Source organism: Falco peregrinus, chromosome 2 (genome assembly GCF_023634155.1).
Source record: "Falco peregrinus isolate bFalPer1 chromosome 2, bFalPer1.pri, whole genome shotgun sequence".
Classification (NCBI taxonomy): Eukaryota; Metazoa; Chordata; class Aves; order Falconiformes; family Falconidae; genus Falco; species Falco peregrinus.
In genome coordinates this window covers 68,194,398-68,213,249 of record NC_073722.1, presented here as the reverse complement: position 1 = coordinate 68,213,249, position 18,852 = coordinate 68,194,398, and the positions used below count along the sequence as shown (strand labels likewise).

General features: G+C 43.5%; 1 protein-coding gene across 1 annotated transcript; it reads right to left on the bottom strand.

Moving 5' to 3' along the window:
• Positions 1–3,950: 3,950 nt before the first annotated feature.
• Positions 3,951–18,638, bottom strand: ETNPPL (ethanolamine-phosphate phospho-lyase). The gene is made up of 13 exons (XM_005238043.3): positions 18,508–18,638; positions 16,111–16,229; positions 15,789–15,948; positions 14,828–14,902; positions 12,977–13,070; positions 11,874–11,990; positions 10,053–10,135; positions 9,321–9,546; positions 8,297–8,451; positions 7,461–7,550; positions 7,125–7,255; positions 6,138–6,205; positions 3,951–5,264 (listed from the first exon to the last, which is right to left on the bottom strand). Exons 1-13 carry the CDS (start codon positions 18,597–18,599, stop codon positions 5,133–5,135), a joined length of 1,542 nt encoding a protein of 513 aa, XP_005238100.2. The 5' UTR covers positions 18,600–18,638; the 3' UTR covers positions 3,951–5,132.
• Positions 18,639–18,852: the final 214 nt, after the last annotated feature.

Here is an 18,852-nt window from a genome sequence, read left to right as displayed (position 1 = left end):
AAATAGGGGCATGATGGAAAAGTCTTCCAAACTTATCTGAAGCCATGTGCATTTTTGGGCAAATATTTTCGTACTGTGCTCGCAGGTAACTTTCCAACCTCTCTTGTGGATCAGGAAACAGCTTAACACACTTCAAACAAAAGAGTGAAGATACAGTCCTTACTTGTAGGTATTTGTTATATTTTACACATCTGTGTCAGAAAAAAACCTCTCTTACATCAAATCTAGCTTACACTGGAAGTCATTATTTTTTCAGTGGAGCTTCACCACCTGTAACAGTGTCCTCATTTAACTGTGAGTTAAGAAAGCAGGATTAAATGCCATGGCTATTTTTGCATAGATGCCTAAGTTGGAAGGGAATCTGGTCCTGTCTTACAGAGCCCCGTAGGTCTCACCTGTACTATAATGCTGTTTTTCACAGATGAATGTGCAAGATATAGTCTGTTCTTACACTCTGATTTATTTACAATTTGTATGATCTGTATCTTGCCTAATAGAGAGTAGAATAAAGCTAACTTAATTGAGAGCTGATTTATACTGTGAACAGAAATCTTTGTTTTCAAGAGCAAGTCACTGGAGCGTGTTAGCAGCGCATTTTCCAGATGAACTCCTTTTGTGCCTTATTTTGTGACTAGAATGAAGAAACTGAGGAATGGAGACCAGAAGCTTTCTTTTTGCTTAGAAGAAGTACCCTGCACCAGCTGAAAAAGTATTTTTAGCTCTCTAAGCTTCCTGGGAGATGCGAGACAGACTGCTTGCTTCCCTGTTGTTCCGTGGTTGTATCTATTCAGTGCTTCATGATATTTCACGTAATCGGTCTCTGACTTTGTACTGCACATCAAGGGCTTTATTTCCTGACAAAACCACATGCAAGTAGGGTATAAAGTGAGGTAACTGCAAATAAGTAAATTGAGCTAACTACTTGGAGTCCTATATAATTGGGTGATTAGGTGATAAGCTAATTATTAGCTGATAAGGTGAATAACCTTTACAAACCATAACAAAGGTTATTACAGCTGCTTTTATACATGGAAGCAAATAGGGACATAAAGATGTTGTCACTCACTGAATCAACAGCTAAGCTGAAGCCAGGAATCCTTTTTCAGGCTTTCATGCGACCACAAGACTTTCTGCCTTGTTGATTATTAAAGACTTCTAGCAACCATCAGTGCTGAGCCAAAACACATTTCTTCATATGCTTCCCCTTCTGCTTCCTGTAAGTAATTTTTAATCCTATGTTGTAAATGTATGTTATTGTGATATTGGAGCTGTGTTTATCCTAACACACATGAATGACTGTGAGCAGAGGTGGGTAGAGACAAGAGTTTGTTTTGCTTAGCGCAGATTGGTCTTGAGCTGTGAAGCTCAGTGAAGGATTTGAACTTTTGGTGCTTTGTACCTAGGGCCTTTGTTTAAGCCCAAATGTATTTCCTTATGCAATATCAACATGAAAAGCCCTCCTGTGTAGATTTCTCTCACGCCCTTTGTAAGATACCCTGCATGTCTGGAAGGTGAAGCCTACAGAGGTGACATGACACAGTCTAGTCATACCACAAGTCAGTGGGAAATGCAAAAGCGTAGCTTGTCTTTTCTAATACAGCTTTTCTGCTGAACCATAGACACCAATAACATCAAATGTTCCAGGTGGGAAAACACCAATGTGTATGGGTAGCAGAGATAGGGAAATCCTGTCACACTCATTTGGCCTTGTCTTCCCTTGCATAATCCTTCTGCCAGAGCTTGGCTGGCAGCACCACAGGCCAGGTCCGGGTTGAAAAGAGACACTGCTAGCTCACCTGCTCAAGTCATCACTGAGAAACCTGGAAAATTAAACTAACCTTTCTGCTGCCGTGAGCTAATGTGCTCTGCTTGCAAGCATTAGTCACTTGGTTTTTTTCCCAAATTATTATATCAAATGAAGAAAAAAACCCAACAAGGTAGATCAAATGTGCTTATATACAATATGCTTATATGTATATACACAGTAATAACTGCACAGTATAATGAATACTCTTTCATTGTCATCCCGGTTCCTTTAACTTCTCTAGTATATTACTGAATGCAGCTTCTTTTTAACACTTCCTGGTTTTTTAGCTCTTAGCTTAGAATATCTGCACACTAGGAATTTAGAATCCAGAAGATGCCTGTACAAATTCTTGTGTGCCATTTAAATGAGTCACATTTAAACAGCCTTCTCCACTTTTAGAAATATTTTTCTGCTGGTTGTTTCTGACTTCTTTTTCTATTCTCTGTGGTTTTGCATGTTGGTGCTGAAAGCTGTTGTTTTAGATGAAGGTGTCCCAGTCAGATGTTTGACCCAGACTTTTATCACATTAAAAATGAAATTTTGTCTCTGCATTATGTTTTAATCTTTTTTTAACAGAAATGTCTTGCACATTGCAGCAGCACATGGAAAGTAAGCGTTTCAGGCTTGTCCTTTGGTCCCCTTCATTCAGCTCCCCTTTTTTTTAACAGATTATCAGCAGAGCTTGCTGCTTCTGTGTATGTGTGGCAGGGGGAAAACAGGATGGGACTTTTCCCCTCTGGACTTTGGTGTGCTGGGCCTGTTAGTTCACAGCCACCAAGCTTAACAGCTGTAAAGATTATAAATGTATTCTCTGATAAGACTGTGTTGTATGTCTAAGAAACCATATATCTAAAAAGCACCAGGCAAAATATAATACTCCTCCATAATTCTTCTACTCAGTGTATTTCCATTGCAATGTTTAATGGAGCTAAGGCTGAGGCATTTTTCCTCAGATATGGACATGCAGCATGCTCTGTTTCCCTGGCAGTTCAGTGGTGGTGTGTTGAAATGGCAACTTTTCATCCTGATTCTTCTCCCCAGAAGAGTGCTCTCTTAAGGCACAGCTTTCTGACTCCGTACAGGTTCAGTCCTGCTTGCTTTCATGTAGGGGAATTAACTGCTGGTGGGTTCAGACTCAGCGTCACTCTTTCATCAGTATTTGCAGCAAGCACCATCCTTCCTTTTCCTGCTGTCATAACCAGTCTGTTTGCTTGAAAGTCTTAAACGTGCAATATAAAAGTGATTGAAAGAGTGATAAACTGAGAACGCAATAAAATTAACCTGACTTCACTTCCAGTAGGATGATGAGCTAGAGTGAAGATAAAAGCAACTAAAACTCCAGCATGTGAATGCCCACTTGGGATGGAGTCCTGCCTTTCTCTCACCCCACTGCCTCTTCCTCCTGCTGCATGGTCTGTGCAGGCCCAGGCCTCCTCAGTGAGTACGTTCATTATCTTTGCAGAAAACCAATGGGGAAAAAAGTGTGGCCTTATTTTTTTTCTTGTAGGGTTAAGTGAGTTGAACTGGGTTATGGAGGTGTCTGATGAATGTAAGGGCTAGAGTGGAGGCTGAAGAATACGGCTAAAACCAGGAATTGCACAGCCTGGACAGGAAAGGTAGAAAGCTTTTGAAAATTAATGACCTGCCCTAACAGTCAGTGCCATAGTACAGACTGGTGGGCTGTGTGCCTTTGAGCTTAACCCTTCCAATAAACTGCACAAGCATTTGCTTCCTGGGAAGCGCATGCTGCTGCTGCTGCTGCTGCACGCAGTAGATGAAGTATAATGCAAGTAGCCACACTCCATTTCATAAGGGGAGTGACCTAAGCTGTGCCTTTGGACACACAGCACGTTAGGTCTTTGCATAGTTTCACGTTGGAAAAGACCTCAGACATCATTCCTGGTACACGGTTAGCAAGGGCTGAGTTGCAGCAGCTGAGTTAACATCTGGCTTGGAAGCTCAGAGCTGCCGAGAGCAGAGGGCCACTGGGAAACACAGCCTGGCCAGTTCTGCTTTGGCATGGAGACAACCCCCAACCAAAACTGAACTGTTTTCAGGCTCTATTTATGTTCTGAATAATCATCAGAACTGTTCCGGGAGGATAAAATTAAAACAAAAAAACCCCTCTTTGTAGAGGACATAATAATTACAAATAAGAGATTTATTTTGATGGAAGAATTATTCAAGTATCATGAAACAGAAAATAATCCAGCTTAAGGATGTTGGAAAATGTTACACCAGAAACATCAATATTAATATAGCACATCGTGGAAACCATGGAATTAGGTAATGTGTTCAATTTCCAGTCACATCAGCAGGATCATTAGCAGCAATTACAAACAGCAGAACTTAGGGTATTAAAATTGAAGAGGAGATACATTTTGTCTTTTTTTTTTTCCTCTGAAGTAGAAACCATTTGTAAAGCCCTCAGTGTCATCCATAGCATAGAGTTGTGCATGTATTAAAAAAAAGAAAAGCAGGACTTGTGTGTTCTTGTTGAAATTTAACACTGATAAGGAGGCAAGTCAGCCAAGTCTATTCTACTTGCCTATTTTTTGGACCGAGAGTATTCCATATATAAACTTTTGGAAAAACAATACTCATAAAATCTTACTCCATATAAATAGTTACCTATAAAAGTTCCTTTACCCATAGAAAATCAGCATCCAGATTCTTCATTTTCTTTGAACATAAGGTGAGAATACCCTGCATAAACATCTTCTCTTTACACACACAGTGGTAAACTCTTGGTAGAGTGTCATTGACATTAACGAAGCTACCCCAATTCACATCAGCTGGCAACATAGTCCATAGGACCTAAGTTACATTGGAAGATAATAATAATTTCTCTCAAGCATTGTTTTGTGAATTCAGCCATTAAAACATGGGAAGTAATTAACATCTCAATATTACATATTGAAATTTAAAATACTGTAAAAATAGCATGTTAAGCATATAATTTTAAAATTGATAGGATTGACATTTCCTTGTATGGTGGTTAAGCAATTCAGATTCTGTGTAATATGGGTAGATCCACAGATTTCACCGAGTTTGTGTACTGTACCTATGTCAAGCCTGCCATCAGCACCAAGGTATTTGCATATCACAAAATATTCCATTTGGTCACATCTAGATTTTACATGGTGCAGCTCTCATATCTGAAAAGGTATTTTAAACTCCTAATGTATAGCTAATACAAATTCAGCCAGTTTATGGAAGGTAGGACTAGGCTTCAAACAGATCCTAGGGCTCCGACTATTGCACTCTTCATCTCAAAAGCAAGACTGGGACACACATTCAAACTGAATGAGGGAACCTTCCCACTTCATGTTCTTATTCTTTCACTTGGCAGTGAGTGGTTTTTAGAATAAAGACCATCTTCTTGTCTGCAGGCAGCTCCATTCATATGGCCAATGGTTTCATTTGCACCTTCTGGTTGAGAACTCTCTTCAGTTGTCTGAAACAGAAATGACATGTCAGTGAAGGCACGTACGTGTCTTCCAGCAGGCAGCCATCAGACTTGGTTGCCATTAAGTAGCCTGGCCTGACTCTCCTCCTTTAGCAGCACAACTTCTTAGCTTTGAAAGAAATGGAACTGAATGTGTACAAATGTTTGTAAGAGGAGGCTTGCATCCCAAATATAGTACAATCTAGACAGCCAGCAATACTTAGGGTCTCTGCCTTAATTATTACATCCCCCGACGGCTGAGTTACTGCCTTCCCACCATTCGCAGCATCACTGGAAAACTCACCATGCGACAGCTCAGCAAGCTTTCCTTATAACACAGTGGGTGATGTGTTTTTAAGGGTGTGAGAAATTACCTATCATTTATCCAAAGCTGGGGCTGTAACCTATGAAGTCCTAATTTGGATGCCTGTTAGCCATTCATACTCAAAAAGCAATGGTGGGAATGAAATCCTTGGAACTGTCCCAAAACTTGGACACCTTCCTGGCTGAAGGCTTGCTTAGAAAGCCAAATATCCCTCAGTAGCATGCAATACCTAGAACTAGTAAAACTGTTGACTGCTGAGCTCGCAATTTTGTGCAGCCCGGAGTCTGGCTGGTCTTGTTTGCACACAAGGCAGACAAAGTGAGGGGCTTGTCTATAACATGTTTCTCATCATAGGTCTGTATTACTCAGCTCTTTTTGGATTTGCCCCAGTAACACAATCCTCTCAGGCTTCTAGTAGCAGGTTATGCTCTGAGCTCAGTTTCAAGGCGCAGAACAATTCACACCACCAAAAATGAGGGTGTGCCCTACCAAAATAATTTACACTTGCTTTGCCAAATGCTTATCTGAATAAGAGTTAAAAAAAATTCAAAACATACTTTTATTTTACACTCTGCATTCGCAGATGCATTCTTTTCTGTCTTCATTCCAGTTGCCTCTTCCATTTCTAAAAAAAAATAAGAAAATAAATAAATCTGAAAGATCCAGGGTTAAGTAAGCACATAGTCAATTTAACAGCTGGCTGAAGTAAAAATACCTGATCGGCTGTTCCTCTGGGCATTTAGCACAGAAGAGTAAGTGACGAATGATGAATACTTCCCCAAACATTTTTCTGAGGCAATGTGATTAAGGTATCATGACTATAGTTTGGAGGTGTTTAGAGAAAAGAAGGAAATTAGCAGCTTGACTGTAGCATGAGGGTTCAGCTAGACCTTTCAGAGCTGAATTCTGTCTTTGTCCAGCAGGTTCATGCTAGTCTTAACTCCAGCTGTTACAATCTCAGGAGATGGGAATGTTCAATGTAGAATGGGCTCGGAAAGTCCTTACGCTAACAGTATACCTGACGTTATTTTCCCCTGAATTGGTCCCCAGGTAGAAGATAAATAGAGCCTGAAAACTTTCCGGGTAAATGTGAGACAATTGTGTTCCAGTACACCAGTTTAAAAGGAAAAAAAACCCACAAAACCCAAACCAAAAAAAGCAACAACAACAACAACAACAAAAAAGGTAGAGCACACTATGGAAAGTTTCACCAGTGTTTCAGCAGTGTTTTTCAGGCCTGTGCTGAATTAATATATTTGCTCCTTAACATGTAGCATATGTGACCAGAAATGTGTAGTAACACCAAGTCTGTGAGAGAAAGGATCAAGAGCAGGATTTTGCCTAAAAGTTTGGATAAAGTACATATGAGATTTTTTATTTATTTGTAAGACTTTGTGTTAAGAACAGCAGTTTGGACAAGTGGTAAGAAATGTAATTGATTACTTTCTCTTGCATGTAATGGCCTAGATTATGGTGGCTGCTGTTTCTAACGAGTCACTTGGAAAATTAACAGAGTATTCCTTTGAGCACTAAAGCATGCATACCTGTGAGAAGTTCATCAAGTGTCTCCACTACATGTTTTGCATCTTCCATTGTGAAACACATTGGTGGTTTAAATTTTAGTATATTTCTGTGGGGTCCATCTGCACTAAGAAGGATGTGATGCTCCTTCAGCCTGTGGAAAGAGGAAACATCTGTGTTAGACAGAGGTATAAAACTTTAATGTGTCCTGTCAGATCTTTCAGGATGAGTTTGATTTTGAAGCTTTTGTTTTACTATGGTACCAAAAACTACACAAATGTAAACTGTAATTAATGACTAACTGCTGGGGAATATTAGATGGGTTTAATCACTGCATGTAGTCTTTAAAAACCATTTACTTGTAAATGAGATGAAGGGCTTCAGCAGTGGCTGGTGTTCGCTTTTCTTGGTCTTTCACCAGATCCACCCCTACAAACAGTCCAACACCCCTGGAACAGGGAAAAAAAAAAAAATACAGACAAGTGAAATCCAGTGTCAGTAACCCAAGCCTCCTACTGCAAATGCAAAACCTGTTTCTAACAACTGCAGTTCCCTTCCCTGGGAGGCAAGTGAGGAAGAAGCAGGAAAGAGAGGAGACTTCCTCTCTTCTCATCTTTTGGCACTGGCTACTTTGGATGATAAGTGGGATAACAGATATTTCTGAATAAATAAATTTAGCTGGCTCATTAAGGCTACATGGCCAGTTAAGAATGACAGAATAACTTTCTTATCCTGTAAACCAAGTCAAGGAGCTGTGGAATACAAATAACCAGAACTAAGAACAACCCCACAACCCAATGCCCCCTTAAAAACCAAAAGGCAGTTATCATGGTAGTAACACGAGATGAGGAAAGCCCACACTAACATCTCCAAATGAAATGGACCAGAGATTTGGACAAAGTCACCATCATCCCGACAGTGTGCTGACAACTGGGCTATTCTGTGCAGATGGCTCTTTCTCCTGCTTTGTCACAGAGCTTTTCAGTGGCTACGCTTAAACCTAACTAAGCAGATGAATGGACAAGTTTTTCGAAAAATACACTGTCTTGCAGTATCAGTTTTGGGTAGTCGATTTTTTAAAAAAAATGAGGTGCAGCATAATGATGCCAATGTTTCTGCGTTCCCCTCACCCCAAACTTGTTGATTTTTCTAGCACAGTTATTCTTCTTCTCTGACATTGCTGCAAGGCACCCACCTGATATCTCCCACTAAGGGATGTTTCTCCTTTTGCTCAGCCAACAACTCCAGGAGATAATTTCCTACTCGTGTAGCATTTCCTTGGAGATCTTCTTCTTCTATTATCTCCAGCACAGCCAAACCAATAGCACAAGACACTGGATTGCCTCCAAACTGATAGTAAAGACAGATAGGAAAACAAAACCCATCAGAAACATTCATCTGTGTCTATCCACATGGTTTTCACTTGCCCTCTCCTGCTTGGCATGTTGTAAGGAAAGCTTGAGGAGGTGGGGATTTTGTGCTGTGTAGGCTGTGGAGCACCATCTATCACGCTTTGGGAAGTGTGAGAGGCCCAAGGCTGGGGCCTCCTCTTCAGGTTTCAGTAATCTGAAGATTTCACAGCTGAAGCATTCAGTCTGCTCTCATGGTTTGCTAACTGCATGTGCAGGCAAAATGCTCCTGTGAAGAGCAGTGGGTGATAGGTCTGGTATTTCTTGAACTGGAGGGTATAAACTCCATTGAAAGCAGGAAGATTCACGATAGCTGGGAAGAAGGCTTAGTCAAAGGAGCAGAAAGAGGACTCAGTGTAAAGAAAGCTGCTCCTCTGTGGCATGCAGGCAGCTCGGGTTTCCTGGTAAAGGGTCACTGTTTTGTTAGGTGACAAAGCAGACCAAGGCCTGCAAGGGCAGGAGCCCCACCAGCACACAGCTTGTCCCAGAAAGTGAAATTTTACATGGCCAACATTTCGGAGTGGGGAGAGGGAAAAGTAAGGAAGAATTTATCTGTATGGATGTGAGCTGGGATGCACGACTTGCCAGAGAGCTAATGCTGGTCCATATTAAGACACACCACTTGGTACAGAGCATATTTCACAGCTTGCTTTTAGATATTAGATGGAGGTTGGCTCAAGCTCTTAGTAACATGATGCAGTGATGGATGCAGAGTTTAGCTGAATCACCTGAACAACTTCTAATTGCTAAATGCAGATCAAAAGAAAAAAAAAAAAAAAAAAAAAGGCAAGCCTTCACCTACAAACTTACTGTATTGAAATACTCCAGTCCAGAAGCACCAAAACTTTCAGCAATTTCCCTTGTTGTGACCACACAAGACATAGGGTGGCCATTGCCAATGGGCTTTCCCATGGTGACAATGTCTGGCACAAAGTCTTCACCTTGCAGCTGGAATGCCCAAAAATGCTTCCCAACTCTGCCAAAGCCAACCTGGACCTCATCAGCAATGAACACCCCACCTGCGGCACGCACGTACCTGAAAACAAATAGAACAGCTTGAATGACTAGTTCTGCGGTACATGCCTTGGGTAGGCAATCTTGGACAAGGCAGTTTGTATTACAGAAATTCTCCAGTGTGAGACCAGGTTGCTGAAACACAGCTATAGCTATTTCAATTGACAAACATTTTAGTTTGCTAAACGTTAAGAAAAAAAATAATCTGGTATTTTGGTGCAAAATAGAGGTACTGTAATGGTACTGCAGGGTTATATCTATGATGGTTCAACTTCATCTTCCATCAGACTTATGGCCTGAGGAATAAAGATAGAAAAGGAAAGACAATTATCCAGCCAAAAACAATTAGTCAGCTGATGTTCAATAAAAAAACAGAAGTGGAATCATGGTCTTCAAAAAGTAGAAAGGAACCATAGATAGCCAGGAACAAGAGAGGGTGATAGCTGAATTGATTGGATAAGCCTATAGTAAAGAACCTGTTTCTTTGGTTAATTTTCCAGTTGTGCCCTTTTGAAGTGATGTACGTACTCTGCCACTTTCTGGAAATATCCCACAGGTGGAATTACTTGGCCTCCACAGCTCTGCATGGATTCGGCTATGAAGGCAGCAATCTACAAAAAACAAATGCAGGTGAGAGCTGTGTTCATCTACTTGGCCTTTGCACAAACATCTAACAGTCTAGAAATAAATGTTTAAATGTGTGCCTTAATTTAATCACGCAATGGGTTGGACATCTGAGGGCTCTTGAGAACAGCTATGGCTAAAGAATTTATTCATTTTGTAATCTGGGGTGCCCAAATTTGCAGTAGCCAGGGCCACCTTTGCAACCCGATGGGAATACAAGGACCTCCATTAGTCCTACAGTTGTTAAAGTGGAAGACACTTACTGGTATCAGTGGACCTTGGATCAGGCTCCCGGGAGCACTGTAATTTTATTTACAAATGTCAATTTACAGGAGACACATAGCAGTGTTTGCCATTTTTCCCAGAAGGTTAATAACTTGCTTAATGCCAAGGCTCTCCAGTAATGGGCATAGGTGGTGATCAGCTTTTTTGTTCAACCCTGAACACCAGGCATAGCTGGGTAGAAGCTGAACTGTAAGATGACCTGAGGCTATGCTTTGGGCACCTCTGCCTAATGCAAATAACTACACAAGTAAAATGTCAGCATGAGGCACTTGACAAAAGAGGAGAAAAACTCTATAGGTGAAATAAGTCCAGTTGCTAGGAATGAAAAAGAAGTTATTTCAAGTCAGGAAGGGGAAGAGCAGCAGATCAGATACACTGGAACATCAAAATTTTGTTTCTTGTCAACAGCAGAGGTCTATGCAGCAGAGATACGATATTACCCCAAAGTCTCAGCATAAGTCTGCTATTTAAGGGATTGCATCCCCACACCACTTGTGAACCCTCCCTGAGCATCAAGAGGTCTCTCTGGGCTGGTGCAGTCTTCCTGGAAACAAGGCTGAGCAGTGACGTGTAAAGAACCGTACATTATATTTGAAGAGGCATGCTATGGCCAAAGAGTACGAAGCTTCCCATAGCATGTGAGGCTTAGCCTTTAGCACAACTTGTCCTGCCACAGATCTATGTCACCAAAACCTAAGAAATATGCAAGAGAAAGGAAACAAGGGAAGAAAAACACAAAACTATCCGTTAGTAGAGAACAAAAAAAAGTTGATAAAGAAACTAAAATAAGAGTGACTTAAGTCCATTGGACTAGAAGGGAACATGTTCCAGTCTCCACTGAAGTCTTCTGGGACTTCAGTGGGCTTTGGATCAAGCCCTTCATGTCTCAAAACACTAATGCCATCATACAAAATATTAATACATACTTTAGGTAAACCTGTTCAGCCACTGTCTGTTTTTATCAAGGTCATACTGTAAATGATTGAAAGGTTCACCTTTCTAGATGACTCCAAAGTTATATTAAGCTACTAGACTCAGAAATCCAGTATGAAGATTTTATCTAGCATATTTTCTCCATGTCCTGGAGACTTTTATATATCCTTGCTAGAATTTGTGACGTAGTTTATCAGCTTGCCCTAACACATTTACAATCTACTGATTCAATGCATAAAATAGGAAATTAAACTGCTTTGGTTGTTATCGTCTTGTTTACAACTATTATTGATCCTTTCATTGATGCCTAGAAAAATTATGATACGAGTGTCAGGTAGAAAAATGACTCATTTTGAACACAGAACCCACCATAGGAAAATGAAGGTGGGGGGTGGGGTGAGGCAAGGGAAACCAAGTAAAGAAACGTGTCCTTAGTTGCCTGTTTCATGCCCCCATGCCACACTTCATAGATGAAGCCTCAGCATTTCTAGAGCACAAACCACACACCTTGCGTCCATTCTTCTGTGTTTCTTCAATAATCTTTTTCACCTCTTCAGCATAAGCACTTGCTGGATCTGGGTAATCTTCCCTGTATTTCCCTCTGTAGATATCCGGAGAAGGAGCCTGAAAAGACCAATATGTTGTTGGTTTTTTTTTTTCTTTTAAAACCCATCCTTCTATGAAATATTTATGTGCTTTCCTATTGCTCTGCATTTTTGTCTTTCCACACAGGTGGATAATAGGAGTTATTACAGCCTGAATTTCTCCATGGAATTGCAAAAATGCTTACAGGAGCTTAAACTCAATCCAGCCCTGTGATGTGTTCAACATTACTGGATGCAGCTGCTGAAAAAGGCATTGTCTACCTCATCACCTTTCAAGACCACCCCTCCTCTTCCCCTAAGACACAATACTGAGCCCTCATCCATCATCTCCTTTCAGATTCTGCAGAAAGATCCATTTCTGCAAGTGGAGAATGGGGTTTTCCATTCTAGCATCCAAGTCATGGTATGAAGCTGTATCACCTTCAAGCCTCTACAAACAGAGTCGGGAGATGTTCAGTAAATAAGAGAAAGGCAGTGGTATAAAAACGTAGATACTACTTCGGCAGTGTGGTTAACACAAGGAGGCCTAGATAGGAAAGACCTGCTTGGTGTACATCTCTGGACTGTGAATGATTTTTGTCTTTGTAAGTTCAGGCTGAAAATCAAACAGTATCCCACTCAGCTGGACACCCATGAGCTCTATACCCAGATCTGTGTGAACTTGTGCGGTCTGCCTTGCCAGTTTTTGGAAGCAGCCTGTCCTGCGTATCTTTAGACAAGCCAACACAACAGATACTGGCTAAGTTCTTCCAACTGTGTAACTACACAGTGCAGTGACTCAGGAAACTTGTAGCGCTATGAAGGAAGTCAGTCTCACAGCTGAATAACTTCTTAGAAATCCAAAAGCAAACAATTTTGCTGTGTTTAATCCACTGACACACAGCCAAGTACATGTACTCTAGCATCAGCAAAACGGAATGAAAGTGTATTTACACCAGAAGTGGGTAATTCAATATGTTGCATAACAGGCATAAAAATGACAAAAAACCAAAAAAACACACTTACCACATGCACAAACTCCTTCTTTCTGTCCTTTCCCAGCTGATTAAATTTATAGGGACTGATGTCAATCAGAGATGTAACATGGCCATGGTAAGCACTGCATAAGTGTTAAATATTGAAGTCATTTTTCACCAAATGTACAGAAGAGCTAAATTTACAACCGTGCCCATAAATAGTCCAGAATAAGCAACTGTATCTGCAACACAGTAGCACTGTTTGTGAAGGGATCTTGATTTAATTTACTCTTTGTCTTTCTCTCACAGGCAATATGCAATTGCTGTTGACTTTAATTCACCAGCAAGACTGGAACCAGGAGGTATTTTTCTTGCATAAAATTAAGTGCCAGCATGGGGATGGACCAAGGTGATGTTTCTTGGACTGCACTGCCTCTAAGGTGGCTTCCCTAGCAGCCTTACCCAGCAATTAAAGGGTGAGACCAGCTCCCTCATTTCCAGCTTGTGGGCCCCACTCCAGCCAATCTAAGCTTTGCAAGCAAGACCCCAACACCGTTGCAGAGACTCTCAAGAGTGTGCATTGCACTGGAAGGTGAGGATCTTACGCAGCAGCAGCACACCACTGCCTGCCCTGAAGGCCCTGCAGGCTAGACTGTCTGGCAGAAGTCACTTTCAGGATAAGGATTAATGTATGAATATAAAACTTTTATATTGCAGAGTATGCAAAAGCTGGTTACGACGGAGACCAATTTAATTTAAAAATGAGGAAACAGATTCTTGAGACTGAAGCATGTAGCAGCTTCATTCAGGCAATAAACACTTTCATTCAGCCATAAACTTGAAGTGAAGGGAACCTCAAACCATATCAAAGACATATCACAATCTCACAGTAGCATACACAGGGGGTAGAGAGGACAGTTTTGCATTCCTTTGTCTTCTTTACACCCTTCTACTAGCCAGTCAACAAAATCTGCCAAAGGACACAAAGAAAAGACAGAAAGCCCACCCTGACTGGAATGGTAGCTATGGCAAAAGCCTACAGAGCCTTGGGACAATGGCAAAGAAATACCCCATCGTGTTCAGAAAGACAAGATGTTGCAGTGAAACAGTGACAGAGCCAGCTCCATCCTCAGCTTCTCCTGACAGAAGCTGCTCTCAGTGGTTCCAGATCTTGGCCACATGAGTCAAGGAGGGCTAAAAGGGATCTGAGCACGGCTGGGTCAAAGCAGCTTTGTGCCATTCAGAGACACATGCTCTTGCAGTTGCTCTGGCTGGACTTGCTAATCACAGCCTAAGAAGATCCAGCCCTGCAGCACATAACTAACTCTACAGCTGCATCTAGGATAGGGAAACACAGAGATGTGGTCAGCCACGGCTGACAGCCCTCTCGGTGTCTCCCAATTTTGGAGCTGCTTGGTTTTGTGTGTACTTGCGTTCACTGGAGGAGAGTGGTGCATCAGTGCAGCACCGCTGCAGAGCTACAGGATCTTTCTTCTTGACCACTGAACATTTATTTGTACAAAAAGAAACATGTCCAGCAGAGCATGACAAACAGAAAGCCCTTTTCCAGAGCAGCCCAGTGGCCAAACCACTCACTGGTGTTGAAAACCAACATTCAAGTCTCTGGCCTGAATTGCTCTAGAAGTCTCTGTGGGAAATACCCTGTAACAGGTGATTGACTTTCTGGGGTGCCTGACAAGCTTCTTTTTCAGAGATCTTCAAAACTTGTGTTTATCTGAATGTAGAAAAGGGATTTCCTGACCTGTTCTAGTATGACAGCAACAAAGCTTTTCTTTCAGCAGGCAGTGAGTACAAACAGCAGGGGGTTGCTGAAAAATCGCTTCTGAAGTAAAGGCAGGAGTTTCTGGCTACATTCACATAAGCTACTCTGTGTACTTACTTTTCAAGGGTGATCACATCTTGGTGCCCATGGTACTGCCGAGCCAGTCGTAAAGCAAGATCATTTGCTTCAGACCTGCATAATACCAGATACAGCCACCAAACAGTGAGGAAGCACTTCCAATTAAAGTGGTATTCTGACAGAGAAGAGGAGGCATGGGACTAATGGATATATAATAAATCAACGCAGCAGGCTCTGGTACTATACATACTACATTGCTAAGGTTGAGACTGAATGTCTGTAAAAGGGCAAAGAAGAAACAGCTCTTTGTATAAATAGCAAACAAAGAGATGCTTTCTTTCCCTCCCCCAGTGTGCTCGTAGACATTTACCTCCTCTTGGTACAAATGAGACTGCTTTGCAGCCGGGAGTGCAATGCAGCCACAAACCCTTGAAAAGCAACAGCTTGCCAGCCCCATCTCCCACCCTCCATAACAGCTCCATTCTCCCCAGCGCTTGCACCATCAGGCAGCAGAGAACGCAAATCTGCTCCCTGGACAGGTACTCATACTTAAAGCCTGACCCATAGCAGCCCCTCTGCTCACAAGCGCCTGCAGGTTGTCTGTTCTGGCAACAGAAGTGATCACAGACTAAATGGACTGCCTAAAGAAAACTACTCATTTCCAAGGTCATATGCCAGTTTACCGATAGCATGCACCGATCTGCACATAACATTTCACCAATTTGCAGTCTAATTTCCTTTTCCTGCTTCCCCCCCCCCCCCCCTTTTTTTTTTTTGCATAGCATTCAGCAGACCAGTTTCTTGTTTTGGCTTTCCTTCCTTGAGCCATCACACTAAATATGACAGCTGCACATGGGAAGGATCCTTCAATCAGTACTAGAAATATTTTTGTTGTTTAGTAGTTAAGTCCTACTTAGTAAGGTTTGGACCAAGCCCTTCCAAGTGTCCATCCCAAACAGAAGCAAAACAGTCATAATGGAAAAAAAATATTCAGACATACCCAGAGTTAACAAAATAGCAAACAGAGAGTTTCTTGGGTAGGGTGGCTGTAAGACGCTGCGCGTAATGAACAAGGTTGTCATGCAGGAACCGGGAATTTGTATTGAGCAGTTCCATTTGTTTTGTTGCAGCCTTTGTCACTTCTGGATGACTGTGACCGACTAAAGAAGAAAATAATTAGTTATTACTAGCAAGCAGTCAGCTATTGAACCACACAAGGAGATTCGGAGAAGCAATGTGAACATCATCACTTGGGAGGAGTGTGTTCTGATCCCCATTAGAAATGAAGGAATAGAAGCAGACTTGTAAGTTAAACTGCTTACCATGTGCAACGTTGTTGATACAGTCTAAATATTTTTCTCCTTTCTCATCAAACATATATTGGCCCTGAGCACGCACTATCTTCAGAGGGTCCTTGGCAAAGAACATTTTGCAGGAAGGCCTAAAAAAACCCAAAAAACGTTTTAACATCATTTTAGTTTTCACAGTTGTTCCCCCTCCTTAGGGTGTTGAGGGGGTTGATCTTTTGCAGCTCTGGAGACAACTGCCTCCCTCTGCAAACAGCTTCTTGAGCACTTCAGATGGTGGTCAGGATGGTGCTGAAATTAAAAAGTCTCTGCACACCTCCCCAAACACAGTGGGAACAGAAGTAGGTCTTTAATGAGGGTGTTTTCAAAGCATGATTCTGTCTGCAAGTGGTTTCCCAGGAGCACAGTGACTGCAAGTCCTTCCATGTCCTGCTGCATTTCTAGGCTGTAGCTGTTTGTTTACATGCCTTATGAACGTATATGGCTGTCATGGTTTAAATCCAGCCAGCAACTAAGCACCACACAGCTGCTCGCACACTCACTCCCTTCGCCCCAGTGGGTCAGGGAAGAGAACTGGAAGGGTAAAAGTAAGAAAATTTGTGGGCTGAGATAAAGACAGTTTAACAGGTAAAACAAAAGCTGTGCACACAAGAGAAGCAAAACAAGGAACTCCTCCACTTCTTCCCATCAGCAGGTTCAGCCACCTCCGGGAAAGCAGGGCTCCATCATGTGTAACGGTTCCTTGGGAAGACAAATGCCACAAGTCTGAATGGCCCCTCCTTCCTTCTTCTTCCTCCAGCTTTATATGCTCAGTATGATGAAATATGGTATGGGATATCCCTTTGGTCAGCTGGGGTCACCTGTCCCGGCTGTGTCCCCTCCCAGCTTCTTGTGCACCCCCAGCCCACTCACTGGTGGGGTGGGGCGAGAGGCAGAAAAGGCTTTGACTCATTGTAAGCCCTGCTCAGCAACGACTACAGCATCCGTGTTTTCAGCACAAATCCAAAACATAGCCCCATACCAGCTACCATGAAGAAACCTAATGCTATCCCACCCAAAACCAGCACAATGGCCAATTATCTTGCTGTGAATAAAACAAAGTTTGTTAAGCCTTGTTTTATACTATATCATCACTGTTCATCACACAATGGTTGACCGTACCGTATAGAGGTCACACTCAAGAACACCACATTATTGCCTTGCGGGTCCTAAAGATCTCACTATCTCATCCTGCTTGCTTTGGAATAAAATCTTTAAAAGCAGCTTTTTATAGGCACCTAAATCACACCGGCTTCCAGCAAAACTCAGGCTCCTTGTAAAATTATACAAAGTACTCCTTAAACACTTTATCCCCCCCCACACACACCTTGGAGTACATGCCAGCTATGTAATTACGTTGGATGTTATTACTGAGGGGAATAAAGTCTTCTGAACTTTTAGTAATGTTTATATGGCCTCAGATACCTGGAAAGACCTGTGTTTAACTCAGTCACAGAGTTATTGTTGGGTATATTGATATTATGAACTTGTAAAGCCCGTATGGGACCCCTAGAAAGTGAAGTTAGTTCACTTTCTGACAGTCTCTAGCCCCACTGCATAGGTCTTTCCCAAGGCTATTTGGTACGCTTTAAAAGCAGCGCACATCATCATCATCATCTGCCATCTCTTGACTACGGTGTTTTTCTTCTAACAGGTGTCAGCTCGCTCAGTGAGTTTCTTTTTGCACGCCCGGCACGGTGGATCTCACAGTCCCTGCGCAGGGAAGGGATCCTGCGCTGCCCCCCGCCCATCCCCCCCCGCACACCGCGCCAGGGCACTACTTCTGTGACCCTTTGCTGCGCCCCCTGTACATGCCACACACCTCTAACGCCCTCAGCAGCCAGCACTGCTTTTAACAATCCGCACTCGTTTGTCACTCGGCAGCACCCACCGAGGCCAGACCCGGGCGGCACACACGGCGGCGGCTGCCGGCGCTCGTCCCCCACGGCCCCGGGCGCTCCCGGCTGAGTGACCCCTCAGCCTCACCCCACGGAGGCGTCCGTTCTTCAGCAGCGGGCAGGTCGCTCACGGACCCCAAGCCCTGACCCCGCACCGCCGCGTTTCAGACGGACGCCGGGCACCACGGTCGGGCGGCTTGCGCGGGTCCGCTAGCAGCAGCGAAGCAGCGTTTGACGTGCTGCGCTGTAACGGCTGCACCGGCATTACCCCCGCCCCCCCCCCCCCCCCCGGGAGCTGGAGGTGGCACACGGGTCTGGCAAGCGGAGATGACGGGTCGTGCACGGACCCACGCGGGGCCGGAGAGGCTCCCCGGCGCCGTGAGGGCCGCCGCCACCGCCGGGGGCCGGTGCAGCCGCCACAGAACGTCCACGTCCACGTCCACGTCCACGTCCTCATCCGCCCCGCCGCCCCTACCCGATGTGCTTCCTGCGCAGGGCGAGGGTCTCCGCCTTGCTGTAGCGCTCCTCCATCGCCCCGGCCCTGCCCTGCCCCGCCCGGCTCGGCATGGCACTGCTGGGGGCGCTGGGGACACCCCGCCTCTTATGCCGGCGTCGGGCCCCGCCCAGTCCCTGCTCGCCCCGCCTTCCCCTTCCATTTTTGGGCCTATTCGGCCGGGGGGCGGGACCGGGGGCGGGGCCGGGCCGGCAGTGCCAGGCGCGGCTTTGCTCGGTGTGCTTACGGTGGGCAAAGCGCTTCTGCTGCAGACATCCTCCTGGGGGGCACCGAGCGGCTGATTTAATCAGAATTAGGGTCATAACA